General features: G+C 39.2%; 3 protein-coding genes across 9 annotated transcripts; 2 read left to right on the top strand and 1 right to left on the bottom strand.

Moving 5' to 3' along the window:
- Positions 1 to 340: 340 nt before the first annotated feature.
- LOC122018586 (nuclear pore complex protein NUP155-like) lies at positions 341 to 3,156 on the top strand. Of its 7 annotated transcripts, XM_042575948.1 has the most exons (5): positions 341 to 621; positions 828 to 902; positions 1,788 to 1,895; positions 1,992 to 2,314; positions 2,735 to 3,156. In XM_042575948.1, exons 2-5 carry the CDS (start codon positions 891 to 893, stop codon positions 2,775 to 2,777), a joined length of 486 nt encoding a protein of 161 aa, XP_042431882.1. In that variant the 5' UTR covers positions 341 to 621; positions 828 to 890; the 3' UTR covers positions 2,778 to 3,156. The 7 variants fall into 7 exon arrangements, with proteins under 7 accessions (XP_042431882.1, XP_042431878.1, XP_042431877.1 ...); XM_042575944.1 differs by having other exon boundaries at positions 828 to 1,895; XM_042575943.1 differs by having other exon boundaries at positions 744 to 1,895.
- Positions 3,157 to 6,803: 3,647 nt separating this feature from the next.
- On the bottom strand, positions 6,804 to 8,977 carry LOC122021350 (anthranilate O-methyltransferase 3-like). The gene is made up of 4 exons (XM_042579473.1): positions 8,782 to 8,977; positions 8,284 to 8,694; positions 7,361 to 7,618; positions 6,804 to 7,297 (listed from the first exon to the last, which is right to left on the bottom strand). Exons 1-4 carry the CDS (start codon positions 8,848 to 8,850, stop codon positions 6,935 to 6,937), a joined length of 1,101 nt encoding a protein of 366 aa, XP_042435407.1. The 5' UTR covers positions 8,851 to 8,977; the 3' UTR covers positions 6,804 to 6,934.
- Positions 8,978 to 19,278: 10,301 nt separating this feature from the next.
- Positions 19,279 to 22,518, top strand: LOC122021766. The gene is made up of 4 exons (XM_042579921.1): positions 19,279 to 19,419; positions 19,518 to 19,613; positions 21,320 to 21,841; positions 21,913 to 22,518. The coding sequence occupies exons 3-4, from the start codon at positions 21,323 to 21,325 to the stop codon at positions 22,150 to 22,152; spliced, it is 759 nt and encodes a 252-aa protein (XP_042435855.1). The 5' UTR covers positions 19,279 to 19,419; positions 19,518 to 19,613; positions 21,320 to 21,322; the 3' UTR covers positions 22,153 to 22,518.
- The last annotated feature ends 1,798 nt before the right edge of the window (positions 22,519 to 24,316 follow it).

The following is a 24,316-nucleotide window of genomic DNA, read 5'->3' as shown; positions in this document are numbered from 1 at the left end:
AAATAAATATAATTTGAAAAGGTATTAGAAAGAAATTTATTAAATAATTATTATTTTAATTTGTTTTAATAAATTAACGGCTCATATTCTCTTTTAACAAAATTATAAATCAAAATAAATATCATTTAAAAATAAATCCAACAAATTATTAAATAATTAATATTTTAATTTATTTTAATAAATTAACTATTGGTATTCTCTTTTAACAACATTATAAATCAAAATAAATATCATTTAAAAACAAATCCAACAAATTATTAAATAATTCTTATTTTATTTTATTTTATTTTAATGCATTAAGACCCCATGCTTTTGAGATAGCATTGCGGATCCCATTCCCCACCCCTATTACCTCAAACCAAACGCTCACAAGTTGCTCTCACAGGTAATCCGCCGCGGTATTTCTATCGTAGCATAGGGTTTGTAGCAGCTGCGCGGCCCTCCGACGATCGCGTAATGGCGTGGGGGCGACGAAACCGTGGGACTGGATGTAGCCTCCGCCGGCCTACATGTCACCGAGCGCATCGGCAGGGACGTCTCCGGCCGCCTCGACCTCGAGGAGGCTATCGAAACCTCGCTCTATGCTAGCCTCCCCCTACTCCATGCACCCTCCCCAAAGAGGTACCTCGCTCGCTGTTGGGAATCTAATTGTTGCAGAGTGGTTGTTGATTCTGAATGAAGTTGATCACGATAAATATGATAATGTGCACCGAATTTTGAATTAGGAACTCCTGTTCTTATAGGAGAAAAGGAAATTTTGGAGAAGTATATTTAGGTTGCTTCTGTAAGAAAGGTATACACTTGGTTAGTGCTTTTTTACTTTCCAGATTTCCAATCATGGACTTCACTTCTGTCGAGTTGCAGTTTGTAGATTCACTGATATTACTACTATGACAATCCAGGTAAGACTAACACAAGAGGAATCACTTTGCTACTGTTAATAACAATTAGATTTTTTTACTATCCACACCTAGGCCGTTCTCATTGGTACACAACTGGAGAAGACCCGGATGGCATTGAAACTGATGTTTTTGATGATTGGCCTTTTTTTTAATCTGTCATTCGGCTAAGAAGGAAAGGAGTACTATCTTGAAATGTTAGTTTTCCTATAAAATAAGTGCTCTTGCATTAATGAAAAAGAAACTCTTGATCCAAAAGTATTTGTTGTATGCATAAAATCCTATTTACAAATGATTTAAACTGACTTTTGGTTAATTTAGTGATCTTGGGCCGATGCTGGTTGTTTAATTTTTCCAATTAGATAAACTAGGAGGAAGATACTTGAATGGAAAATGGCAATGAGTTATTCTGATCTCAGGAATGAAATTATCTGTAAATAAGATTGATTCAAACAGCAAACTAAATCTATGACTCAACATACTTAAAACCCTTCATGCATAGTGCATCTAAGTAGTTAACATAATGTTGAAGCGATATTTTTATCTACAAAGTACACATTTCTGTAATTATCAATATCTTTGATCCATTAATTTGTTCCTTCGATGGAGTCTTCGTGGAACATCTTCCTCTTTCTTTAGGGCTTTGCTCTCCGACCGACTATAAAACGGAAAGTGATAATTGGTTAATATAGTATATAAATATCCAATGAAGAAACATTAATGTTCAATTAAGACAATGATTTAGTAATATTAGTGTAGGACGAAAGAGATCTTCAAAAAGTGAATCTGGTATCCTTTATTTTGAAATATTTTTTTAATGAAGGTATTTTTAGTCTTCTCATGTTTCTGATAATGCTCATATATGCTTGGAAATGCACAACTTTTCAGATTATTCTGTGTGAAGCTCTTTCTAGAGGTGGAGTTGCAGAAGCATGTTCTGTAGTGGGTCGCTTGTCTTTAGAGATTATTTATCTTCATCTTGAAATGGCTGCTTCGGTAAAATTTGTGTTCTCATCCCAATTGTTCTTTATTAAAGTTCAACTTTTCTGTTAATATTTGTATATCTATTAATTTTCTGTTTTACTTGTCTAGCAATGTATGAATATTCTACAAACAGGCCTCATCATACATGCTAGAGCCCTTCTTGTTGCTTGTAAGGTTGAACCAATGCCTGTATTAAGCACATATGATCCGCTTTTATCATATGGAGCTATTTTACCTTCGCCAAACCTGAAACTTCGCTGTCTGAGATCTGTTCTTCCTGTACTCTGTGAGTGGGTTGGGTCTGTATTTGCACATACATTAGGGACCACAGCTGTTGGCGCTTCTCCAATCCTTGGTGGATTACTCTTGTTACAACATACATCAATCATCAACCAAGGAGCTCGAGATAAGATAACCAGTTTAGCAAATGGGTAAGTTTTTTGTTTTTTTTGGAAGCAGTAGAATTACATTTATTCCAATCTTTTTATGTTAGTAGTTTATTTATTGTGACTTATAGTTGGTTAATAAAAACTTTCAAAGTGTCTATTGAAAAAGGTTAATAAACAAACCCCAATGCACTTGTTTTTTAATATTAATCTATAGGAGTTTACTTGTTGTCGCTTAGGGTCTTAATAGATGGACTTATTCTAGGATAGTACTTCAGAGAGCTTACCAGTATTGATGATATGTTTCTCTGAACTCCTTGTGCTCGACAGCCAAGGATAATAAAGGCTACATTCAGTTTTCACTAATTGCATATATCCCTTCTCCACTTGGCATTTGATGGAATCCATATTACTTGTTTTTTCAAAGTTTTTTTATTTTTATTAATCTTCAACTTGCGATGACAGGCATACGGTCTCGTTACGTGAAGGGTTTAGGTCCATTACCTAAATTATCTATAGTGGGTGGTTCTAGAGCCACAAATATCAGTTCAAAACATCATTATGATTATGAAAAATTTGTAACTATGCAGAAAACAATCGATGAACAAAATCTGACTATACGTGAGCAACATCAAAAATTTGAAGCATTATTGCACCAACTTCAACAGGTCAATTCCTGGCTTCTCATTTCAGCCTCCACCAACATGCTCTTCAATTCGACCTCCTCCACCACCTCCCTCGCCTCCATTATCGGCTATGTAGGTTTTTATTTTGCAACATTATGTAATGCGCATTTTACTACTCATGTTCTTTTGGATAATATTTGACTAGTTGTGTTCATGTTTTAAAAATATTTGATTAATTAATAGTAAATTGCACTTTTATGATGTATTTTAGACACATTATTATGTTGTGACTTAATGAGCAATATATTTTGTAATGCATAGATTGTGCCATAAATAATTAAAGAAAAAAATATAGCAAAAATACATTTCGCGACGCATTTCATTTGTCATGACATGTTAGAATCTTTTCGTGACGCATAAAAGAAGGTGTCACCAATATTAGTGTTGCGAAATGACATCACCTTTGGCGACGTCATTTGGCGACGTAATAAAAGAAGGTGTCGCCAATACTTGCGTCACGAAATGTTATAACCTTTGGCGACGCATACCTTAATGCGTCGCCAAAGATCATATTGACATTTGCATACGAACCAATTGCGACGCATGCTGGCGATGCATGTTTGCGTCGCAAAATGTTCCGCGATGCATTTTACGTACATATGGTGACGCTAACATGGGTCGTTAAAAGTCCGAATTCTTGTAGTAATAATTATGCGGTACAATTTCCTAAACAAAAGTAGGAAATGCAGACTGAAAAGGGCTGAAGAAACTGTACTTACCTGAACCTCCTATTCGGAAATAATGGTCGTCAGACCAGATACAAAATGTCACTTGTATGCATGTCAATCATATGCAACCACCAAAATACAACATACATAATGCAGCAAGCGCAAATAATAAATACAATCTATGCATATAATGCCTGGATGTCCTGGGCAACCAGAGAGGGATCCAAGTACCTAGAAGGGATCCAAGTGCCTAGACGTCTGGGGAGACCAAAGAGGATCCAGGCGCCTAGAATGGCCTGAATCCAACTTTACGAGCAAATGAGTTGGCAGACGTTGGTTGGCTTACCTATGTCAGCTTTTAGGCGTCCAGAAGGGATTTAGGCTCCCATGAAGGGATAAAGGCGACTTGGATAAAGCTTCACCAAGGTGCAACTATATCAGCAACCTAGACGCCCGGAAGGGATCCAGGTGCCCGAAGATGGATAATCTCAACGCTAAGATGGATTAGATAGGCATCAATAGAGATGCCTAGAGGTGGTCTAGGTGCTTGAAAAGGCCTATAAAAGAAACTTTGACTAGCAGTTTCAAATAACCCATCGTTACAACTTTCATACTCACGTGCTACTCCTAAAACTGCTCTACGATGGCAAAACACTACTCCAAAGACTACATCCAAGATTCAACACAAAGTCATCGGTATAACTATTTTTATTTGTACTTTCAATTCCATACATTATTGTAATCTTCGAGCTTATAGTGAATTGCCAATGAAAGCACTCAGCGAGTGTAGATCTTAGAATAGAAGTCGTTGAAGGCTTCAAATCAAGTGAAACCAACCTGTGTTAGCCTTCTTTTTCTTTCTTTATTTCCGCAACTTTAACTCGTGATTTTTGAAAAGTGAAAATCGCTTTCACCCCCTCTCTCTCTCGCACTTTTCAATCCTATAAATACCTCTCAACTTTTGAGTGCTCTTGTTCTAGTGTAAACGAGTCTCCCTCCTTGGCCTTGTCTTCATTTTGTGCCAATGATAGATTTTCATGGAGCTTGGTTAACTTACTGCATAGCTCTTTGGCATCTTGGTATGTACCTATCTTGCACAAAATATTATTAGGCAACAAATTAACCACAATTTTGATTGCCTTATCATAAACCCCGGATCTCTTGATTTGCTTCTTAGTCTATTTGCTCTTCCGAAGATGCTCTCCCTTTTTGTCTTTAGGAGTTTCAAATTCTTCCATTAGAGCAAAATATTGCTCCTATATCCATAATCAAGAAATTTTCCATTCTTGATTTTTAAAGAACAAAGCCTCCTAATACGAAGGGTTGAGGTGTCCGGATGTCGTATTCGAATCCATCCCAAGATTCCATTATGAAGTTGATCTCCTTCAACAATTAGTCCTTTGACTTGTTGATATTTAAGGCTCAAACTTTCAACTTTGTCTTCTTCCTCAACTTGCGCTTCTTTCGATGTTTAGTCCGATGAAGAGTGGGCTTGCTTTCATACCACTTATTAGAATCCATACAAGTTGGGGAGAGGGGGGGAATAGCTCTGATCACTTCGTCTCGATCTTGTGCTCGTCTTTTGAATGCGTAGTGGAAACCTTAATTCAAACTTGACTCCACATGCACAACACTTAGATTTTATTTGGTATCTGCCTCCTTAATGCCACTAATCCAATGTTCACTCAAAGCTCACCATTTCCACTAAGAACTTCCTCCTTCTCAAAAATCTTCTGAAGGTTCCTCCTTCTCAAAAATCTTCTAGAGACGGAGAAACTTCTTATGAGCTTGAGCACGAAAATAAAACAAGAAACCAGAATGCAAAAACAAATGAAGTAGAAAACTATTTTATAATTAAAACTTTGTTTTGCTTGTTCTCTTGTTGCTTGGAAATACTTCTTGTTGGTCCGAAAATGTAACAACACTTTATTCCCAAACCCCCAAGAACTAGCGCCTTCAAATCTCCACAAAACCCCACTTTTAGGGTTTCTTTCTGGTTGAAATATGCTTCCCAATCAAGTGGTCTTATTTCCAATTGAATGTCACATCATATTCAACCATTCAAATATACAAAATGACTCTTTTTTATCTGACCGATCGATTGGTGAGCCATAACAATCAATTGCTGGATGTCAGTCGATTCTGCATCCTTCTGTTTGAGAATTATAGTCGAGCAATTGATTAATTAATGTCAATCAATTGCACCAATTGATTGTGGTTATTCTGTGCTCCTGAAATAAGCTTTCAATTGATTATCTCAATCAATTATCCAACCTTAAATCCTGAATCCAATTTTAGGGTTTACCAATTGATTGTCACCTTTCATCAATTGATTGGTAACCCTAAATTTAGTTTTTCAAGGTTGAATTCACGTCTTGCCTGATATTCGGTTAACCTCAACCTATCAAGACTTCCTCTGCCCAACATCCAGTCATTTGTGACCTGTTGAAAATTTTCGTTACTCAATATCCGGTCAACCATCGGGACTTTCTCGCCAAGTATCCAGTCAACTTTTGACACACTTTCGATCAACCTTTGATCTACTTAGACTTTTCTTTTGTGCTAAGTATCCGGGTCCTCTGTGACCTACTTTGACTTCCTGTCCATGCCAAGTGTGTGGTCTTCCATGATCCGCTTAGAGTTTTCTCTTGTCAACTTCTTATTAGACTTTTGACATCTTCAAGTATCATAATCTTAACCTAATAAACTATTTTCCTCATATATTGATCAAATATCAAAATTCAAACTTGAGTCACCACGAACTTAGTCAATCTGATCAATTTTAACCTGAGATCAATTGTATCAACAATATGGAGTGAATTTTCTTATCAAGTGTCCGGTTAACTTTTGACTCACTTGAACTTTTGATCACCAAATGCCCGATCAACTTTTGACCTATTTAGACTTTTCTTTTGTGTTAAGTATCCGGTCTTCCGTGACTCACTTTGAATCCCCGTCAGCGTCAAGTGTATGGTCTTCCGTGACTCACTTGAATTTTTATATTATCAACTTTGCATTAGACTTCTGATATTTTTAGATATCCAATTAACGTGATGTACTTAACTTTTTTCCTCACATAATAATCAGATATAAAAATCCCAACTTAAGTCACTATGAACTTAGTGAATCTGATCCGTTTTAATCTGTTAGATCGATTGCACCAAATCAAATCAAATCAAATAATTACTAAATATTTTCTTATTTATTTTATTCTCTAAGAACCTGCACTTCGACATTATTTAGTCATCACTCCATCCTCCTCCTCAAGATCATGCATCAGAACATTTGACATCATTAAAGGCCGGGGCCTCTCAAACCTGTTTCTTCAACAGAATGATCAATAAGACATACTTGGTCTTCTCTTGGAGGAGGTGCTCTGAAAGATTAGCAGCGTACTTGGAGAACACCTCATCCAACACCTCCTCTCCAAACTGATGCGCAATCATTGGCCCCAGCGCTGCCCTCATATACTTGGCGATGTTCTTCCCGCTCTGTGCTACATCAACACTCGAGAAGTCCTCTGAATCATCGAACGGATCCCAATTGACCTCCAACATCTCTGTTCGTTCCATGCCAAACAGCCCTTGCCTGCTAATCACTGCCTCTATCTCCTCCAAGGAAGGGTAGTAAAGGGGCACATTGAAACTTTCAAGTTTTTCCTCTGTTATCGTTCCCTGTAATTAACTTTCTCAACAAATTTTACCGATAAATAATAAGAATGATGATGATTTAATTACCTTAGACACTAGAGTACTTAAAGCTTGAGCTAAAAGCCGGAAGAGATGGGCAACTCCATGGTAAGGTAGATCATGGTTTTTCTTCCCCGGAAGCAAAAGCAGCATTCTTCCTTGGTCGGTCAGCTCAGCGTGCCGGAACTCGAGGAATCGGCAGAAGTCCTTCTGGTGCTGATTTTGGTAGGCTTTTACAACATCCGGCGGGCTTGACTCGGCTATGTATATGTTCCTCTTGTTCAGCTGCTCGATTCCTTGAGGCATCTAACAAGTGTAATTAAAATGGTTTTTAGCCTATCTTTCAGTAAAATCTTGTTAAAAGGTGAATACGTTTACAATCAGCGTTCTTGTTAATCCGTCTCATGACAAACACGGAAAAAATAAATCATGGACAGCTACTGACTAGTATATAAGGGAGTCATTTATTTCGATTTATGATAACAACACCTTATATACTAGACGTGTTGGGCGTTACTGGAGATGAAGGGTTTCCCTTCGTTACTCTCCTTTTGCTGCAAACGCCAAGGAGACGAAGGAGCGTCCTTTCCCCTTAGTCTTCCTTAGCCTTCTTATAAGAGGCGTCCAAGTGCATATCAAGAGAGAGAGCTTCTGGCGAAGGTAATCAGGGAGCACCGAGGTGATCGTAAAGAGAGAGATCGTGTGAGAGCAAAGGAGAGCATTCGGCTGGAATTTGGCTCGTGAACTTTGAAACGCTTTTCAGTTGCTCTGTGATCGTGCTTCCGACAGCGGCAACCTCTTCGTCAACCGCCGGTGTCTTCAACAGCACTTCAAGAGATCACTGTGAGTTTATAATTACCGCATTGCTTTGTTTTATCTTTGTATAATTTCAATTTCATACTCTCAAATAATCAACAAGACGGCCCCAGGAACTAGAAAAATCTTAATGACACTTGAGCAGTTGAGCGTACCTGAGAGAGCCAATGGACGCTGTGAGAGGAGTGAAAGTAGTGGACGCTCCGACACGGGAGGAGCCTCCTGTAGAAAGACCCAGGCAGTCCGGCGACGTAGTACGGCACCCTCAGGCGGCCCACTTCCTCCTTCTTCCTGTTGTACTCGTCGAGGTACTGGAAAACCTGGTTGAAATCGTTCCCGAAGAGATCATTCAGGAAGAACTGGACCTCCAGATCAGGACTAGTCACCTCTCGCGAGGCGACACCGTCTCCGACGACCTTGAGCACCTCGGAGACGACCAGAAATGTGTTGGGCCCCGAGGAACATCCCAAATCCGCCGCCACCAGCTTCTCCGCCGGGCGCAGCGACCCGCAGATCTCTCTTATTGCGTAGCCCAGCATGGGCATCGTCGCCTGCAGCGACTTCTCCTGAATTCATGATTAAGATAGCCAATGATTAAGATAGCGAATTAAGAAGACGCTAAGAAACGTAGTGGTTTAGAGGAAATCAGTCACCTGGATCTTCGAATTGGAAGCGTAGCTGGTTTCTCCGCTTCCTCCGACGGTGGGAAGAACTTGCTCCATAGCTCAATCAGTTTTGGCAAAAAGAATAGTGATTAATCAATCACATAACTTTCTTACACTTCAAATCGGAGGGGAATAAAACAAGCTATTTGAGTGGGGTAAAGGAAGGAAGCTATTTGAGTTTCCCTTCCCTGACCTCATCTCACCTACTTTCCAAATAAAATTAGTTATATTCCTCACTTATCCTTCCCTTCCCTTCCCTTGTCTCCTCCCCAACAGACCACAAAAGTCTAGATTAATTTCAGCCCCACATGAGACCATAGTAGTCAACTAGCCATACTTATTAGTCTTTTGTTAGTCTAAAGATTAGTCTAAATTTGACCATAAATATATTTTTCTAATTTCATTATCCATCGGATGGTGCGGTGATTGAGACACAGAATCTTATCACATAAGATCTTCTCCTATGCCTAAAAACTAACTTAAATTAATTTATTCTCATTTTTACATAAATGTTATAATTATTGTGACAAAACTGACAGAATCATAGAGGTAAGTCTTCCATTTGTCCAAAAAGGATCTTAGTTTAGGATTCACTTTAAATTATTAACGTAGACTGGCAATTAATTTATGCTAATGTTAAATCGCTTTAAATTAGATTTGTATAAACAGACTTATCATAATTATTAATGTTCATTTCATTATTAATAGTCAAAATTAAAAACTAATTTGATTTGATATTTAAAAATCATGTAGGTCCACCTCCAAAAATTCAATATCTAACAAAATACTTTCAGCCGTTTAGTTTGACTGACTTCATTTAATTATACTCTTTGAATCTGATTTTAAAAAAGAGCATTTAATGGGATCTAGATTGATCCTGAGCTCAGTTTATTCTAGTACAATATTTTTAATCAAACTTTATTTGATCATACTCTTAAGTCTCAATTAAAAAAAAACATCTTATGAGATCTAGATTTATCCCTGAGCTGATACTCAATGACCTAATTCTTTTAATCAGATTTTTTTTAACTAGGGGTATAATCGAGTCGAATCAAGCCGAATTCTTGAATGTTTGAGTTTGACTTGTTTATAATCGAGCCGAGCTCGAGCTTTATTTAACGAATATATTCATGGCTCACGAGCTTATTCGAGTTTTTATCGAGCCTAAACGAGTTTAATAAATATAAATTATAAATTAAATATTCATAAAAAATTAAATTATATATTTATAGATGATCCTGTCCGAACGCTGAATCAACGGACGCTGGGCACGTGGCGCTCTCCGAGTTGCTGACGTAAATCTCCGACCGGTCGTACGGACCTCCGGCGAACCTGCAAGGAAGTCGGGCCGGGAAGGGGTTCCCGGCGACGACCCTCCGACGCTCAAGTAAGGTAAGCAGACAACAAAGAAGTGGCTTCAAATATCGTAGAATGCGTACCTCCGGCGAAAGGTGAGGGTCTTTATATAGGGTTGTGGAGAAGAGAGTGCACACATACCGAGGTGTACACGTGTCCTTTCCCATACCGTAGTATGGGCTTGTCAGAGGAGCTTACCTGACACCATACTACTATAGTCTGAGCACGTCTCTGATGGGACAGCGGATCATTCTGTCGTAAGATTTTGAGTATGGCCTGAACGTAGAACATGCCCGCTGTCAGAAAAAGATGTTTCCTTTGTCCTTTTATCCTCTATTCCCGCGCCGAGCGTCCGGCCGGTCGGCAGTTCCCTCTCGTCCGGCCGGTCGTCGGTGTTGGTCCGCTCGGGCGATTCCTAGACGTGTGCTCTGCTGACTATTCACAATATTACTGCTTTACGCCTAGGCCGAGCGGGTTGTCCTCTCGGCCAGGTAACTCTGTTCCCATGAGCGTCGGAACCCCAAGTCCCGTAGGGTCGTCTTTGATTCAGCTGAGACCCAATTCGGCCGACCGGTCTCCCCTTCTCCGGTCGGCCATTCGACCCTTTGACTTCCACGTGGCGTTGACTTCCCTCAGAGGGGGGTCCCTGTTCTTATCGCCGGATCAATAGAAAATTATAATATTCTTATTAAAATTTATAATTTTATTCTAATAAATAAATTTAATATATTTGTCTTTATGAAATAGAGTATAAAATCTATAAATTTAATATCAAAATTATTATTTTTAATTTAAAAGTTGATTCATGAGCTTAACGAATGTGTTCACGAACTAACGAGTCGAGTATTGCGAAGTTTGAGCTTGGTTTGTTTATCTTAACGAGTCTCATTAAACGAGCTCAAACGAACTTTTATCGAATCGAGTTTCGAATAGCTCACGAGCGGCTTGATTCATTTACATCCCTACTTTCAATGAAGAAAGATATGATGGATTCAAATTACTTCCCGAGCACTTGCCTTAGGTGCTCAGTTTATCATTTTACATCAAGCATACGGTTCAGCTACCATCGAGCAAACAGGTCAGCTCCCACCGAGTAACGGATCAGCTTCCACCGGACATGCGAGTTAACTCCCACCGAACATACGGATCATCTCCCACCAAGCATACAGATCAATTTACACTGAGCATATAGATTAACTTCCACCGAACATAATGAAGATTCCACCAATCACTTGAACCCGCTTATGTCAAGCATTAAGCTTTGAAGCTTCTAGTTCAAGCATATGTGACATCTTTTGGATGGACAAAGTAGTGGGAGATAGATTTGGTCATCCAAATGTTTTCCTCCCAATACGTGGAATTAATGAATGAAAACATCAGTAGCAGATGTGAGAGTTGGTCTCTCAGATATCTTCCTCTTAATATGTGACGATTAGTGATTAGAGAAGCGAGTTGTAGATATCAGATCTGATGTCCTTGATACATTCATCTTAATACGTGATAATCAATGAGAGTGGAGAAACAAGTAACGATTGTTAGAGGTTGTGTCTTTACTGACTCATACGAGAAGAAGTAAATGAGCATGAAGCATCCGATGTTGATATGTTTTTTTGATAGCTACATAAGCACCAAGAGAGGTAAGACACGGGTACGATGGTCTTCTTATTCTTATAAGCATAGGTCACTCTTCTTCATTATCTTCTTCTCTTTTTTCCTTTCTTCTTACCAATTGATATGGCTATTGATCTGGGCCTCTTAGTTAGATCAAAGTCAAAAGGATCGGATGACAGGGTGGTCAAAGTCAAGGAAGTCTCAACCTTTGAAGCCAGTGTAGATGATGAGTTTGGCCGAGAGATAGTCGACTGGGCTATCAAGCCGACCGGACTGAGAGTCTGCTTGGATGTCCATCACACTGTTGGTGCTGGAAGCACTAGCTAATCAAATATGTGTTTTGATATTTGACAAAGGTTCAAAGGTAAGCTGTGTTGTGATCTAACAAATCTAATTGAGTGTACAAGAAAGTTCTAAGTGGTCTTAGGGAAGGTAAAACTCATAATTGAGACTAGGCAAAGAAGTACTAGTGGACATTAGGCAGGTGAGAAATCTTAGTTGCGACTAGGCAAGGAAGTCTTGGTCCGTGGGACTCAACGAAGTCTTAGCAAGTCGAGCATGTTAGGCAAAACTCCTAGGATCGAGGACCCTAGGTGAAAGTCCTAGAGGTCACGAATACCAAACGGGAATGTAGGACAGTAAATATGTTTGAGGGGGGATGAATAGCATTTTTCGAAAATTGAGAGTGAATTAAAACAAAGTACGCAGCAAAAATAAGGAGAAAAGAAAACAAAGACACCAAGCACTAACACTAGTGTTTTACTTAATTCAGAGCCTTCAACGACTCATACTCCAAGGTCCAAACTCATCGAGTGCTTTCGTTGGGCAATCACGATCAGTTCGTAAAAGTATACAAAAGTTGAGTACAAGAACTGAAAATAACAAAGTTACCGATAAACAGAAAGGAAAATGAAGGCTCTCGTTCCTCAAATTTCGAAACAGTCTTTCAGTGTTGTTGGATCCTTTTCGGAGTAGCACTTAAATATGAAAGTCGTAATAGTTGATATTTTGAGCTGCTGGCCGAATGCCCTTATATAGGCCCATTTTGATCACCTGGAACCCCCTCCGGGGGCCTGGACCACACCAGTCAATATGGCTCAGCCAGTCGATGCACTCTAACTCAGCTCCTTGATGAGTTTTCGGATCCGAGTGCTTGGACCAACTCCAGGCGCTCGGACCGCCCGGATACCCGCAACACCCACCCGGGCAAGCTAGTCCGGGCTCCCGGACTCCTCTTTTTCCAGCCTTATTCCCTGCAAAAAAGAGTTAGTCCTAGGTAGTAAAAATAAGTATATCCTGCAAAATAAAGTTAGCTCAATTTAAGAAAATAGTAGTAATTAAATGTTGTATCCCTGAGACCAGGATCTAGTCAGGGTCTCAGCTTTAGTTTCTCAAATGGATCTAAGCAGGGCTAACGCCTATAGTTCCCTCAACGGGGAACGCGTTCTCCCTGGATCTCTCCTCCAGTTGCTTATCTTCACTTACCACTTACAGTCGCTTAACTTGTCTTTGACCCACCAGGTCTTCCCACCAATTGTTAGGTCTACAGACCCAACTGGACTTCGGCTGGTTGTCATGTCATGCAAACCCAACCGGACTTTCTGCCAGATATCAAGACTTTCCACCAACTATCAGATCTCACGAACCTAGCTGGATTTCAGCCTGGTGTCAGGTCCTTCAGACCAGTCAACTCTTGCACACTTAGTAGAAATGTTAGACAAACAACACTTTAACCTATTTGTCATATATCAAAATCAGATTATTAGTGCAACATGTACCAACAATCTCCCCCTTTTTAATGTAATGACAATCTGGATTAAAGTTAGAAAAAAATGTAATTAAGAAAGCATTAAAAATTGAGTAAAGTGAGTTAACATGATTTGATTTTTCTAATCTATCCCACTATCCCTCCTCCTTTGACATACATCAAAAAAATTAATACTATGCATCAAGTAGAAATGATAGCAATTTGATCAAGGAGTTGGTGCATTTACGAAACTAAAGCTAGATTTTGAACAACTTGACAAAAGTAAAAACTCAGGTTCATTGGAGGGAGGAATAAATGTTTTTAAGAAAATTTTGCAAGGTTTTTTTTAAAAAAAATTTGGTAAAATAATTTATACAATGATATTTAAAAGATTTTATATAGTGACTTGTGAAAGAATTACCAGAAAAATTCGAAAGGAGTTTTAAAATTTTGGAAATATTTTTTAAATGTTTAAATTTTTCAAAAACATTTTTCAAAGATAATTTTTGTAAGAATTTCCGCACAGAGAGAAGATAATTTTAAATGAAATAATTTTTCAAAATATTCTAAAGATATTTATCAAAGAGATTTTTAAAACATTTAAGTTAAAAAAAAATAATTTTGAAATACAATTTTGAAAATAGACTTTTTAGATGATGCAAGTATTTAAAATATCTTTCAAGGTAATTTTGAATTATATATTTTAAAAACTTTATAATTCCAAAGATGTAATATACATGTAAAATAAACCCACTCATAACACCTGTGCAATATAAATACAACTGCATATACATGTAAAATAAATGACATGTATGCAACATGACAATCATATGTAACAATCATATCTCAAACAAGTGCAACAATCACAATCACATGTAAGTAGTATCTACTAGGCATGTATGCAAATATATAACTCCACAAATGCACCGCGCATCATATGCATATGCGTATGCATGCTCCATAGTCCCCCCGCCACCTCTCTAAACACCATGACCCTTGTATGTCCGAGAGACTTAGGTCTGTGACGACTGTACTACCCTTCAGCCCACTATAGAGTGGTCGAGGCGAACAGTCCGCTAGTAGTTATCTAACTACATAGCATCAGGGTCCCTACTACTCACAACGCCAGATCTCACAAACCTCGTGACCTGGTGGCACGACAGGACGAGCGGCAACTGCTCCAGCTACCACTACCCATGAGTGGTCGAGTGTGCGGCGCTAAACCAAAACGACTGACGACTCTCTCACACAAGTGACACAATGGTCGACAACATGCAATGAATGATGAACATGATATATATATAATCATGATACAGACACTGTCATCATCAATACAACCTCCAAATCCACATAAGTACCCCACAACATGAATATAATCGTCATGATACGTCCACATATCCTACCAAACATATGTACACAACTACACATGTATAATCAACCAAAAATCTCCAATAATCCCACTAGACAGATGTACACAGAACATAGGTACGATCAACATGTATCCTCCAGTAAAACACATTAGACACATGTATATACAACAAATATACAATCAACACAACTCCTCAAATCATCACACCAGACAAATGTATACACGACATACAAATGGGCAATCATCATATGAACACCACCAACGAAATATCTCCTACCATACATACTCTACATGTAAAAATATCACAGAGTATAGATAACCAAAGTGTAGACTGTATAAGAATTAAATAGATCATCACAAGAGTTAAGCATAAGTATCAAGCAGGAAAGCAACAAACGAACATGATATAAAGTAAAGCAACCTAAACCATCACATAATAACCATGCACTAAGATCAAGAAAACTACATAGAGGCCAAGGAAGAAATACCCGCCTTTGTCTGTTGACCGTGTTAGATAAACCAATCCCACGTCGAGACGCTCGCCTCGAAACAAAATCCTGCGATCACATAATATATTTAGCTAATTACATAGGTAGCAAATAGCTAAATAAACTCCCCAATCTAATTAGGGAAAACCCTAACCGAAATAATTAACCTAATTCCTTAATCCAATTAGGTTTAACTAAATCCACAATCATTCACTTCAATCCTACTCATGAGTTAATCAATTTAATCATGGTCATCTTCTAAAATCAATACACACTAATCAAATCCAAACATCCATAACATCTCATTAATCAGATAGAAACCATTAAACCAATCTAATAACAACTCAATTCTAGTTAGCACATTGCTCTCATTACCTCTTCGTCTTCAACAGCCCGAGGCGACAACGGATCCGGTAAAGATGGCTACAAACGATCAGAAATATGGAGGTCGGAGTCAAGCGAAGCCACTACTTACCGAACAACAACCCCAAATCAACACTACACCAAGATCAAATGCCCAAATCTAATGCTAGGGTTAACCAATTACCTTCAAGAATCAATCCAGTTCCATAAACTCCTCTCGGATGAATGCTACTATTGTGATCATGAGCAACAGTAGAAGGTAGGGTGACACTGGCAATATAGAGAGTAACGCGATGCTGACCCAGGCTAGGGCAGGGCTCCGAGAATGGTAGAAAATACTCTGGTGGAAAGAGACGGCGTTGGACCTCCTTGGTCCAAGATCCGATGATGAGGAGCGATCAACACCCTCAAGATCGAGAGAAAGGAGGGGTTGCGCCAATAGTGAAGAAGGGAAGATGATCGGGACGGCTCGGAGATGATGGTGGCAGCTCTGGAAGGGAGGATTTGCATCAGCGACCGTAATCTAGGGCTCGAATCTCCCCTCTTTCGACCGAGATACTGCCCGCGCAGATACGACGACTCGGGAGGAAGAACGACCGCCAGACGAACTCCACCGATGGAGGAGAAGGATGCTCAACCACCGGCGATCAACTCCCTATGGCGCCGGTGTCAGGGAAGAGGATGTCGCGCGAGAATAGGCTTCGGGAGAAGAAATTGGAAATTTAGGGATTAAGGTTTTTAATTAAATACTTAGGTCAACTTAATTAAATCCTAAGTTAACTTCTTAATTAACTCTCAACTTAAATGGGTATTCCAAATAGACTCCGCTTAGCCCCACCAATTCATCCCCTCGAAATGAGTCATACAACCTCCATTAAAATCCAAAAAAAAATTTTCAATAAATCCAATAAGATTATTTCTCCAATAACCTTATTATATAATTATTATTTGGGTGTCGTAGTTTACATAAGAAGTCCTAGTTGTGACTATGCAAGGAAATCCTGATCCTTGAGACTAGGCAAGGCAGGTCAAGGACATCAGGCAAAAATCCTAGGGTCGAGGACACTAGATGAAAGTTCTACAGGTAGCGAACACCATGTAGGAAATCCTAGGGTTAGGGATACTAGGTGAGAGTCTTGAAGTCTCAGATGCTGAGCAAAAGTCCAAATGGTTTAGAGGACTGGTTTGACAAAAGATAAATTCTCTTGAGAGTAGAAAGTGAGGATGTGTTCTCCGTAGAAGGAATAGTAGATGTCAGTTCGACCTAGAGTTTCAGCAAAACTCAAAGTCAAGACTGGACAATCTAAAGACTGTCAAATATTACTTTACTTTACATATTATTGTTTGTCTCTAACTTTGTGGTACAAGTGATTGAAATTGCAAGTTGGCTGTAAAATAACATCCATGCACCCGGACATGGTCCAGATGCCCAAACTAGGGCAAATCCAGGCACCTGCGTGAGCTGAGGTGCCCCACGGGATTGACTGCCACACGTCACAGTTCAGGCGCCAGGAGTAGATAGAGTTTGTTGGATGAAATTTTGACAAGAGCACGCCACGTCAACCCAGTAGGGGCACTCAAGGAGGAGTCCAAGTGCCCGGATGGAGCTATAAAAGGAGGGTTCGACCAACACCTTCAGGACATCAATTCAAAGAAGTTTCTCTCTTGCACACTGCTCAGAAAATGACTCTATGATGCCCGAACATTGTTTCGACGATGACTACGCTCAAGACCTACTTCGAAGTCATTGGTATTGTTTTACATTTCACTTGTACTTAAATTCAAATTTTATCTATAACTTCTAGATTGATTTGTGATTGTCCAACAAAAGCATGTTAATGTACAGGCCTTGGAGTAGGAGTCGCCACAAACTCCAAACTAAGTAAAAATTTCTTTTCTTCTGCTTACTTTCTTATTTCTCGTTGCACTTTAAACTCGAAACGTTCTACGAAAAGCGTGAAAAGGTCACGAGTGTTATTCACCCCTCCCTCTAGCGCACTTTCAATCCAACACACGACGTTCATGGAGCTTTGAGCCAAGTCAACATTCCGCCGAGTCAGTTTTATCCCTGATTCAGAAATAATTTAGTGAATCAGCTTGATAGAGTGGTCGAACCGATCGGACGATCCGATCAAAGCAACTAGACACTCAATCTGTTTAAGTTTTCAAACTCAACTGAAGAAGCCAAGTGAAGGTCGAGTCATCGGCCACATTCATAAAAGCTGATTGGGTAGCCCTTGAAAGGGATGGTCGGTCGAACTATTAAGTGACTCGGTCGATTGCCCAAAGTAGGCTATTGTAGGCCCTGTAGCCCATCGGCCTCGTATTCCTTTTTAGTATTTTGTGTCACGAGTGACAAAGAATATTCTGCATGTAATCTACATATTCGAATCTTCCACCCTGTCAATCGCAGAGATTGCGAGCTTATTTTAGAAAATATGTCAGAGCCTTTTTATGGTCTAACCTTTTGGGGAAATATTTTGAGATTCGTGTAAAGATACCGTAGGGTACTATAAAAGGGGGTCTTTATTTACCAGCGTAGATATGCGATACTACATATTTTTACATGCTTATAGTTACTGTTCTGTTCATTCTACTATTCATCTACTCGATTATTGACTTGAGTATCGGAGAGCCAACATCAGAGACCTCTTTCTTGACCCGACAACTAACGCTCTTTTTGAAAAATAAGAACGCCTCAAAAGCATCTTCGAAAAGTGAAGAATCTTTATTTGATTAACATCAGAGTCATCATTCCTAATCAGTCATCTTCACTAATCTGAATATGATCATCTATAAATAATTTGAGTATCGAAGAGATAACGCCGATAGAGCTGGCTCAAGCCGATAGAGCTGGCTCAAGTCCTGACGTCTCTCAGGGTGCGTTTGGTTCGAGGTTATTCTTGATAACCTTGGTTATCCATCCAAGGTTATCAACAAAAATCTTGTTTGGTTTAGGTATTCGATGATTCCCAAGTAATGTTCCATGCCCGACATGTCAGCAAAAGGGTCATGCAACCCGGAATCGGAAAACCTCAGAAAACTAAGGCTGCGTTTGGTTTGATATTTTCCCATTTTCATTTTCTTTTTTTTTTGGAAATAGTTGTTTGGTGTGTGTTTTTCATTTCCGTTTTCTGGAAAATGAAAAGTCATTTCCTAGAAAAATAGAAAACGCTAGTTTATCATTTTCTAACGAAAATGGGAAAATGCACTCAAATATCAAAAATGAGAAAACGCGCACTGCCTCCGTGAGAAAACGCGCTGCTGCAGCGCATTTCCTTTTCTTTATTTCTTTCTCCCCTCTCTCGCGACGGTGATTACCCTTTCCCCTTCTTCATCGCGGCGCCGGCTACGCTCGACCCGCCGCCGGCCGAGCCTCCTTCTCCCCTCCCTTTTCTATTTCACCGTGCCCTAGTTTTCCCTTTCTCCACCACGCCGGCTTCCCCCTAGCGACGCCGAACCCTAGCTGTCTCCATCGCCGCCTCTCAGCACCGACCCGAGCCCTCTCCGTTCCCCTTTCTCCTTCTTCATCGCGGCGCCGGTGACGCTCGACCCGCCGCCGGCCGAACCTCCTTCTCCCCTCCCCTTTCTATTTCACCGTGCCCTTGTTTTCTCTACATTGGGGCATCAACTTACTAGAAAAGAGGTTCTCCAGAAACGCACTGACAGAGGAAGAAAAGAAGGCTTTCAAGGTAATTTGCTTTAGAAGAAAAATGTCTTTTTTGTGTGCGACTGGAATTTAGATGAGTAATAGAATGGACACTGAATCGTTAAATTTAATTTGCTGCAGAAACTATTGAAAGAAGATGGCTACTATACGATCAGAGTGTCATCTAATGTGTTAGATCCTCCGGGAAGAGATTTTGTTGTTTCATCAGTCAGAGTTGTGAGTAAACAACCCGTTGATTTTTTGATCCTTCTGTTTAACTTCAAATTTTTTCCACTTGTTCTATTCACTTTTTCATTCTAATTTGAACCTGAAAGGCCAAATAATGTTTCTGAAAATGCAGTTTTGTTTTGTAAGCACCATATAGTAAAAAGATAGTGTCAGATCTTGAGGCCCAGTCTTATAATATGAAATAGTAAAAATAAAGTTCATTATAGAGGTATGCATGAATTACAAGTCAATGACATAAGACTTGGATGTACATACCAATTTTTTTTCTCTACATGCTTTAACTTGCTTAGGGTATTGCTTTGGGCATTACATTTTCTAATATATGTTGCTCTACATTTTTATGTCGGCTTTAATATTGGCAATTTTTAGAGATTACATTATGGGAGGGCATAATTCAAGTATCGAAATTGAGAAGTATGATTGGTCAAAGACAAATGTTGCCATGTTTGTCGATATCATTTATGAAAAAGTGAAGCACAATAAGTTACAAACATCTACCTTCACTAATACGGTTTGGGAGGAGATCAACAAAGAATTATATCAGGTTACGAACAAGAATTATGGTGTAGAAAGGCTCAAAGGTAAATGGAATCGTCTACGCACAAGACAACGTCTTTTTGCAGCATTGCTTGCGCATACTGGTGTGACAATGGATCCTGACACCAATAAAGTGAATGCTCCAGAGGAAGTGTGGGCAGAATTTTATCTGGTAAATACTTATATCTTATCAAATATATAATTTTATTGTATGTTTATGTATAATAAAATGTATTTTTTTGTAATCAATGGAACAGAAAAATAAAAAGGAGTATAAGTCAATACGAAAGGAAGGATGTGATCATTTTCACATTCTTAGTGAAATTTTCGGCGGGACGACTGCAACTAGTGATATGCATAGAGCTTCTACTCAATTACCTCCCACATCTGATGAAGAGAGAGAGCTCGAAGAAGCATTCATTAACAGAGGTGTCAGCTCATATGTTGAAGTTGTCGATGACGAGAATGAGGACGTTGGAGGGGAACCTAACAATCGCCGACGTCGTAGTACAGAATCAACTGAGAGTCATCGACGAAAAGATCCTAAGCGTTCAAAAACTGAAAAATATGTTGCTTATATGGACAAGTGGAGTGATACCTTGCAACACCTGAGTCAAGAATCTATTGCTAGGCAAAAATACCTGGATTTGAGGGCTACTAAGTTAGAACGCGAACAAGAAATTTCTTCCTCTACTGGAACGAGCGGGTTCAGTGATCCTTACTCTATAGATATGTGCATGCAGGTTTTAAATCAGATGGATGACTTATCAAACCAAGTGTACACAAAAGCTACAGAAGCTTTCGGTAAACCTTGGCTACGAGAGGTTTTCATGAAAATTCCATCAAATAGGAGAGTCTGATGGTTGGATTGCCTCAATCTCGACCGTGTGTAGGGTCATATGTTGACAAGTTCATGGGGATTGCTTTTATTACCTAGCCAGAGACTTTTTAAGTAATGATGGTTTTTGATTTTGTGACTTGAATGTGTAAGACATATTTGCTATTTTGTGGATTGAATGTTTAAGACATATTTGATATTTTGAAATTCAATGTTGATGACTATGTCATGCTTTTTAAATTTTAATTGTTTATTGGTTTGCCTCAATTCATAATTAATTTTATACATGTGTGCTGAGTTTAATATTGATTTATTGCAGATCATGTCAAACTCTGATGATGAATCTGATGACTATGATGAATTAGGCTCAGATATCAATTTGCTTCTTATTTTGAGCCATGCAAATGATTTTTTTCATGAAATGACTCAGTTTCATAGATCTATTGATCGGATGCCTTGTCGAACGTCATCTCTTACTGGGAGGATGTATATTCAAGAAATACTTGATGGGCACCCTCAAGTTTGCTTTGATAATTTTCGTATGTCGAAACATGTGTTCGTGAATTTTTGTAGGACATTAAAAGAGATGAATCTATTACAAGATGGAAAGAAAGTTACTGTTGAAGAAGGTGTCGCTATGTTCTTACTAATCATCGGGCACAACACACGACATCGAATATGTGCAGATCGATTTCAACATTCATTGTACGCTTGTAGCAAGTGGTTCAAACGAGTTTTACGAGCTGTTTGTACATTGGGCACACATATTATTCGACCATATGAACACAATGGTGTCCATCCTCACATATTGCATAATCCAAAGTGGTTTCCATATTTTAAGGTATATATTTTACCCTAATGTATCTAGTTACATTAACAACATATCTTTACTAAGACATTGTGTATTTTTAGAATTGTCTTGGAGCTATTGATGGAACTCACGTATCGGCATGGGCACCGACATCAATTCAAACATCTTTTCGTGGTAGAAAGGTTATTGTCACACAAAATGTGATGCTTGTATGCGATTTCGATATGCTTTTTACATTTGTGTATACAGGCTGGGAGGGGACAACAAATGATTCAAGGGTGTTCATAGACGCTTTGACTAGGCATGAAAATCATTTTCCTAAACCTTGCGGTGGTAAGTAATAGAAAAAATGCTCTATATATATTCATTTATGTAGGTATTTTACATTATTAATTAATATGATAATACTATCACAGATCAATTTTATTTGGTTGATTCTGGTTACCCAAATATGCCGGGGTTTCTTGCTCCGTATCGAGGTCAACGCTATCACTTGAGAGATTATCGACGGCAAGGCAGACCAAGGGGGAAGGAAGAGTTGTTCAATTATAGGCATAGCACATGTCGTAATATTATTGAGCGATGCATTTGTTGGTCCCTTTGGAGGCCGGCAAGAGGGGAGGGGTGAATTGCCCTACAAATTAAAACACGAACCTTTCTCGGATTTCAACTATATAATGAACACTTGTAATAAATAAATAAAAGAGACTAAGTAAAGAAAAACAGACACTGGAGTTTTACTTGGTTTGCAATCAGGGGATTGCTAATCCAAGGAATGTAAGCGCACTATCTGATTCTCCTCTGGGCGGAGTAGCCTCTTACAGCGTTGAACGTACAAGAAGAAAAGTAAAGCACACAGAAGTTGATTACAAGTTCGTTGTTCTGATTAATTGATTTGCTTCTGGACCAAGGCTATATTTATAGCCTTGGTCGGGGCGCCTGGAAGGGTTCCGGGCGCCCTGGGGGGATAAAACTTTATCCCCCAACGTTCAGATCGAGTTTGACTCGATCTGGTCAAAAACCTCATTCCGGGCGCCCCGGACCCCAAAAGTCAACTCTGGTTGACTTTTTCCGTCTGGTCGCTCCGCTTCGGTTCAGCTCGTCTCGGTCCGGGTCTTCTGTTCCGGCTCCACTAGCTTGGGTGATCTCGGCCATCCGGAATAGGGCTCACCCGAACCCATGTTCCGGCCTTCTCCTCGAGCAGCCTTCCTTCCCGGTTTCTCGTCCCTCGAACGCCGCGCACGTTCTTCTCGTCCACCGATGTACTCTTCCGCGGACACCTCGTCCCTCGGACGCACCGAGCCCGTCGGCTCTCTCCCGTGCCGTCCTTCTCGCTAGCCGCGTCTTCCGCTCGACTTCCTGTGTTCCTAAGTTCCTGCACACTTAGACACAAGGGTTAAACAACGCAGGACCTAACTTAACTTGTTTGATCACATCAAAACACCTCGGGGTTCCAACAGCATTGGGGTGCTTAAGGCAAGATTTCGAATTTTAAAAGATATGCCAAACTATCCAATTACTAGCCAAAGATTAATTCCACTTGCATGTTGTGCGGTGCATAATTTCATACGTCGGCATCATGCAATGGATAATTTATTTATGGAGTATTCATCTGAAGATATGCTCATGTCTGGAGTTGAAGATAGTTTTGGTGATCAAGAGTCGATTCCAATTGATCCAAGCCAAACAGCTCAGATGGGACACATACGTGATGACATTGCAAGTCATATGTGGAATGATTATATGGAGCATCATCCGTAATTAGCTAATGTCTGGTTTCAGCCTTTTATGGCTCTTGATTTTGTTATGAATGACTATTATAATTGGCTGTTTTTTGTTTTAAATTTTGGTTGGGAAGCTTTTTGTTACAATCTGTAATTAGCTCAGATGGGAAGCTTTTTGTTACAATCTGTAATTAGCTCAGATGGGAAGCTTTTTGTTATAATCTGTGACTCTTGATTTTTGTGAAGGAATAGAAAAGACAACTTTACCCTTGAATATTATGTTACAATCTATTTTATATCTGTTTTATAATTTCATTGTTCAATACCATTTCCTTGCAAATAACTGCTACATCTAGATTCTTATTTGTTACTTTCTAATTTTTGTTTCCAGTTCTTTCCTTTACTTCTAAAGTTGATTGTGTGGAATGGGAAGAGGTCAGCATTGTCACTCATTTGATGTTATGATATGTAATGCTTTCTCTACGTTATGTGATATTTTTTGAACTTTTTTTATATGATGTTAAAGTTTTGTAATGCTAAAAGCGTAAAGAACGCAACAGTTTGTTTTTATAAGTAGCTAATGTCTTTTGTAATTAACTTTCCAGATTGGCGAATGCATTTATGATGCTTTTGCCAGCAATGATGTCAACTGGATGATATGTAGAGTTTGGTTCAATCTAAAGTTACTGTGATGAAGGTATACACAAGTTATCATCACAGTAATTTTTCTTGTACATTTGGTCATTTGGTCATTTGTTATCAGTTATTCCAAGCATGTTTT

This window comes from Zingiber officinale, chromosome 9A (genome assembly GCF_018446385.1).
Source record: "Zingiber officinale cultivar Zhangliang chromosome 9A, Zo_v1.1, whole genome shotgun sequence".
Lineage (NCBI taxonomy): Eukaryota > Viridiplantae > Streptophyta > Magnoliopsida > Zingiberales > Zingiberaceae > Zingiber > Zingiber officinale.
This window is presented reverse-complemented; position numbering and strand designations above follow the sequence as displayed.